This window comes from Charadrius vociferus, unplaced genomic scaffold, assembly GCF_000708025.1.
Source record: "Charadrius vociferus isolate BGI_N301 unplaced genomic scaffold, ASM70802v2 scaffold436, whole genome shotgun sequence".
NCBI lineage: Eukaryota > Metazoa > Chordata > Aves > Charadriiformes > Charadriidae > Charadrius > Charadrius vociferus.
Genome location: NW_009649187.1, coordinates 4,794,716 through 4,799,980, shown reverse-complemented (window position 1 = coordinate 4,799,980; position 5,265 = coordinate 4,794,716). Strand labels below are relative to the sequence as shown.

Sequence of the window (5,265 nt, the reverse complement as noted above, 5' to 3'; positions counted from 1 at the left end):
TCGGAGATGTCCAAGGATCTGATGCCCGGGCCGTACCCCCGGACAGCGGAGGAGCGGGCAGCTGCAGCAAAGAAGTACAACATGCGGGTGGAAGACTACGAGCCCTACCCCGACGACGGCTTCGGGTGAGCTGGGGGGTCCGGTCCCCTGCAGGCGGGGAGCAGGCCAAGGCCAGCACCTCCTGGCCCTGTGGGGAAGTGCTGCGGGCTGCTGGTCCCTGTTGAATGCTTGGAGATGCTGTGCAGGGAGCTTAGTGCTTTGAAGGCCTGAATCAGCTTTAAAACAGGAATGTTTCTGTAGGCCTATCCTATAGTGTCTTGTACAAAATGTATCTAAATAAATACAGGTTTCTTCTATATTTTCTTGTTTGTTTGTTACAGTTATGGTGACTATCCCAAGCTCCCTAATAAGTCTGCTCATGAGAGAGACCCCTGGTACCAGTGGGACCAGCCGGACTTGAGGCATAACTGGGGACAGCCGGTAGGAATGCTAGTAGAACTTTTCATTATGACTGCAATGCTACTGTTACTAATTACTAACATGCACGTCTTGTTAGTACTTTCTATTTAATTCTTTGTGTAATTGCATCCCCAAGTGCAGGTGTGCGTTGCCTATGCAAGCAGGGGCAGTCAGTTGGAGGGAAATTTAGGCTATGGCCATCAGCGTAAATATTTTGAAAGTGCTGGGGAATGTTAACATCTTATTACGTATGAGGAGGGAGACTTTACAAACTTCTCTGTAGGAGTAGGAAAGTCTCATCCATTTTCTTTGCCTGATCTGACTCGGTGTGAGAGCTTAGTTCAGACTCATTTAGCAAAGAAGCCGTCATTTGAGTTAAGTCCTTTTAGTGCAATGGAAGTAGCTATTGCTGCTTTATTGTTCCAGGGTTGTTTTGGGACACAATATGAATAAGGAGGTTTTCTCTGAAGAAAATTTGCGAGGTATCCGTAAGAGAAATGGATGAATAGAGCACCTATGTTAACTTCTAAAACCTAAGTTCCTCAAACTCCTTAGTTTGAGGAGTAACTCTTCAGTTAGTGCATGGTCTTTCTGTGAATGGCTGCAAACTGTGAGTACTGAACTTGGTAATTAACTCGAGCTCTCCTTACTCAAAGTAGAGATTATGTAAGCATAGTATAAACATGCCAGAGCATCATACATAGCATGTGTACCACAGTAAAGTGCATATTGTAATGACTGTAGAAGCACTTGAAAAAACCCGTGGTGATTCTGTGTTGTTGTGGTGCTTGGTAGAGGAAGGCTTGTATAAGTACCCTTGCACATGGGGCTGGCAGCGTGGGGCCAAGTGGAATATACCGGTGCATTCCAGGTGTCAGCAGATGCCTCGGTTTAGGCAAGTGAATTCCGCTCAGTCTGGCTTTCTGGGTTTGATAGCAAACGCCTCTGTGTGCGAAGGGGAAAGCTGGGAAGCTAGAGGCAGTACTTGAGCTGCAAATCAATGAGTTCTCTGCTTTCATTAATGTGAAAGCAGACTATAGGCAGAACATGCTTGGGGCTTCCCTATGTATACGTTAAGGCAGAAGCTTAAATGCCCTTCTGGTTCAATCAGGAAGGGCATGAGGCTTGCTATCAGCCCTGCTCTTGTCATGCAGTAACAGCGGGAAGTGTTCTGCCTGGTTTGAGGAACCTGCTCCAAATGGCAGGTAGTTGCTTCTTTGAAATAACCCTGCTACTTCTGTTTGGGTATGTGACTGAACTTCCATAAATGAGGGTACCGATTTATACCACGCCTTTTCAATAGTGCTGAGAAACAAATCTAAGGTGGAGTGATTATGTATATAAATAAAAGCTGCTGCTATCCTATAATTAAACATATTGCCTGGTATAAGCATAGGATGATGTTTGGAGTCCTGAGTTTTACTGTAAGTGACAACTTGCTGTGACTGTAGGTAAATAACTTATCTCTTCTGTGGCTTTCTGATGAAACAGCTTCTGGCAGTTTTGTGAATGCTGTAAAGCACTTCTTCCCTTGATAAAAGCAGCTTGAGCACTGTTGGTAAATGTGCTTTGGTTTTCCTTTGTTCTTTAGATGCACTGGGACTTTGACATGTATATTCGGAACCGTGTTGATACATCCCCCACTCCAGTTCCCTGGCACACCATGCGCAAACATTTCCTTATCTTTTTGAGTACCATGCTGATCATGTTTGCTCTTGGAGAGATCTATCCATCTTACAGGCCTGTGGTGAGTGACATCCTTGGGTAAAGGGAGAAGTAGCTGTGTTTCTTGTCATTGCCAATGCGCAGTAGAGTGGTTTTGCCAAAGCTGAGTGATGAATGTGAGTGCAAAACTCCGCTGCTGGGGTATGGGACAAGGGACGTCCTGTGGCCTCCTCTAGCCTGAGTCGTTCTGTTGATTGGCTTAGCTCAGCTTTCAGGTTCCGCTTCATAGTGAGAAGTTCCTGTTCACAGGGAACTAATTTTAAGCTATGCTTCTTACAGTATCCCTTCTTTGGTCTAGGTATTCTTCTTCCCTCTGTGCATCTGCTCAAGGGAGGTGCTTTATCTCTTCTCTTGCCCTGTGTTTTTAGTTATATCTCATGATCTGGGTCATTTGGAATGTAATTCTGAAAAATACATCTGAATACACAAACAGCTTTTGCAATATATTTTCCTGATGCTGTGAGTTGAACTGTTGGTTAAGATTCAATGCAAGAACACGTTGATGTTTCTGTTAAAGGACATGGGTTTATACAAAGAACTCAGTCTCTGAATTTACTTTCCTTGTACTCTGATATTCTTGCTGAAGCAGTTATGAAATCAAAACTTCAGTCATATAAATGACAAGCCTTGATTTGGGTGGGGATGGGATGGGATGAGACGTTTTCCCCTTGCCCCTTAATTTGCTTGGTGAATTTGCCACTCTTTATCTCTCCTTGTAGGGACCGAAGCAATATCCCTTCAATGACCTGTATCTGGAGAAAGGAGGAGACCCCAATAAAGAGCCACCAGTGGTGACACACTATGAAATCTGAAAGTTGTTGAAGCGCCGTTTCTCCTGTGTCAGCTCTGCTGGGGATGCCATCTTCCCTAGCATTCACTGTGGCATATGTTAACGCTTGTTCTTCAGCATCCAACCACTAACCGCAGTGAAATATATCAATGATACCTACTGTACTACTTGTCTTCTGTTGGTTTGAGAGGGCTGAACAATGGCCAATGAAACTGAATGACCTTTGCCATCTTTCCAAATGAGCTAGTATCTGAGGGGCAAAGTTCTGAGTGCGGTCCTAGGACTGCTGTGCACAATGTACCTTGTGCACAAACATATAGCTAAGCCTGTTTACGTAGGAGATACCACCTGTTACCAAGTGGCTTACCGCAGGTGCTGCTTGGAGTTGATCTAGTGTCATCATTTAGTGTGCAATGACAGGCAGAACCAGACTGGCAAGTGCCAGTGCTTGGGAGTTTCATACCGTGAGAATAAATGTCCGTCCTTACTGGGGTTTAGCTTTGATCTCTTCCTGTTCTTAAGTGAAGCTTCCACAACCAGTAGGGAGCACTAGTGAGGCATAGAGCTTTACGGCGTATAGCTTGACACTGACAGCAGTGGTATGAAAAGGCTAATGAGCAAAAACTCTGGCCAGACCTGTTTTGCTGTGCCTGGGCTTTGGTTGAAGAGCACAGGTGCCCATTGCCCCTCTATGGCCTGAGCTCATCCACCAGGGCTGGAGTTCCGTCTGACCCATGGAGTCTGCCTATCTTGCTGCAAACCACTTGTCTAGGGCTTCGGCAGTTTGCTTGAGAAAGTTATACATACAGTTTTATTAAACTCCTTGTTTTTTCCAGCTCCCCTCTTTCCTGAACGTGCTTTTCCCCTTGTCACTGGAGGACATGGTACCTTCAGTACTGATTTACAGTGGAAGTTCTCTCAACTCCCCTGTGCTGTGTCTTAGACCCTGCTGTTTGGCTGCGGGAGTGGGTGATCACAGAAGGCTAAGGGTTTGGGCTCTTCTGGGCGCTTCCTATAAACTGGATGCTGTGCCCTGCTCTCAACACCCTGTCGTGAATCATAGTTTTGTGCTTTAAGAGAAGCAGGTATTTGAAGACTGTGATTCACAATTTTTCAATCTATAAACCCAGATTCTAAAGGACAGTTAGCTTGATCTCTGCATAGGGATTTCTTTATGGGTGTATGTTCAAAGGAATTACATGAGTGAATGCTAGGACGTACAAATAGGTATGTGTAAATAAAACTAACCTCTTTGGAAGTGCTGAACAGCCGCCATTCCTCCTGGCTTTTGTAAGCTGTCACCTTCTCTTCTAGTTACTTTTAAATTACAGACAATGACGTTTTACCCCAGAAGGGTTTTTAAAGTATTTTTTGAGCTGTTACAAAGCGCTATGCAGGGGAAAACACTCCGTAGGGATACTCCAGTAAGAATTACCATTCCACAGCAGTTATGTGACAGCACTGTATACAATGTTGTGAGACTTATAAGAGTCTTCGAGAGAAATGAAAATGATCAGAGCAGTAATAGGAGCCCTGTCTTGGCGCACGTAGAGCCATCGTGCAGCGGTTACGCAGAGGCAGGTTGGGGCCTGTCCAGCTCATGGTACCGCATACCGCAGCCGTGTCTGCTGCCGCCTCCTCCGGCCAGCTTCACGCCCAGAACGTATCTAACCAGTAACTTACTGGTGTTTTTCTTCATGGGGAAGGCGTAATGGGTCAGGCAGATAATATGGTTCAGAAATCCCTAAAAATAGGGTTTGTAGTGTAGGCAGATCTTCTCAAAACAGGAGAGAGGTGAGGGAAGAAGGTCTGGGTGCTTCTGCATTGTGGGTTTGGTTTTTTTTTTGCCTGGCAACTAAAATGCTTTTAGGGAAATATATTCCCAAGCCATGTGCCTTTCTCTCCTGTGTGCCCTCTGGGGAAGGCTCAAATCTGTAGCTGAGGCCAAGTTCTTTGGTGGGGGGTGACTCCAGAGGCGGCTCCGGCTATGCTGTCCCTTGGCCTACAGCGTGAGCCATTTCAGACGAGTGGATGGACCAAATCCACGTATCTTAAAAACGGAAGAGGTGCCCGAGACGCCTGAGAGCCTCTTGGCTTGGGAGCCCCGTGCTGAGCCCCGGCTCTGGCCGGTGGCCCCTGTTGCTATGTGGCAGCTGAGGAAGCGACACCCCGAACCCGGTCAGGAGAGGCTGAAAGCAGCTTCCCCCCCGCCTTTTCGGAGCACACTCGAAGGGCGGTAGTGGCCAAGCCCCCCCCCCAAGGGGACGGGCTCTCGCACCCTTTTCCGCGGG

The 5,265-nt window shown here is 46.5% G+C and overlaps 1 protein-coding gene across 1 annotated transcript; it reads left to right on the top strand.

The window, feature by feature from the left end:
- The first annotated feature begins 6 nt into the window (after nucleotides 1-6).
- On the top strand, nucleotides 7-3,134 carry NDUFB8 (NADH dehydrogenase (ubiquinone) 1 beta subcomplex, 8, 19kDa). The gene is made up of 4 exons (XM_009888743.1): nucleotides 7-125; nucleotides 381-480; nucleotides 2,051-2,206; nucleotides 2,904-3,134. The coding sequence occupies exons 1-4, from the start codon at nucleotides 7-9 to the stop codon at nucleotides 2,994-2,996; spliced, it is 468 nt and encodes a 155-aa protein (XP_009887045.1). The 3' UTR covers nucleotides 2,997-3,134.
- The last annotated feature ends 2,131 nt before the right edge of the window (nucleotides 3,135-5,265 follow it).

Coding starts and splice junctions, on each gene's coding strand:
- NDUFB8 (XM_009888743.1), top strand. CDS start 7: ATGTCCAAGGATCTGATGCCCGGGCCGTACCCCCGGACAGCGGAGGAG. Junction 481..2,050: donor GGCATAACTGGGGACAGCCG/GTAGGAATGCTA, acceptor TTTGTTCTTTAG/ATGCACTGGGACTTTGACAT. Junction 2,207..2,903: donor ATCCATCTTACAGGCCTGTG/GTGAGTGACATC, acceptor CTCTCCTTGTAG/GGACCGAAGCAATATCCCTT.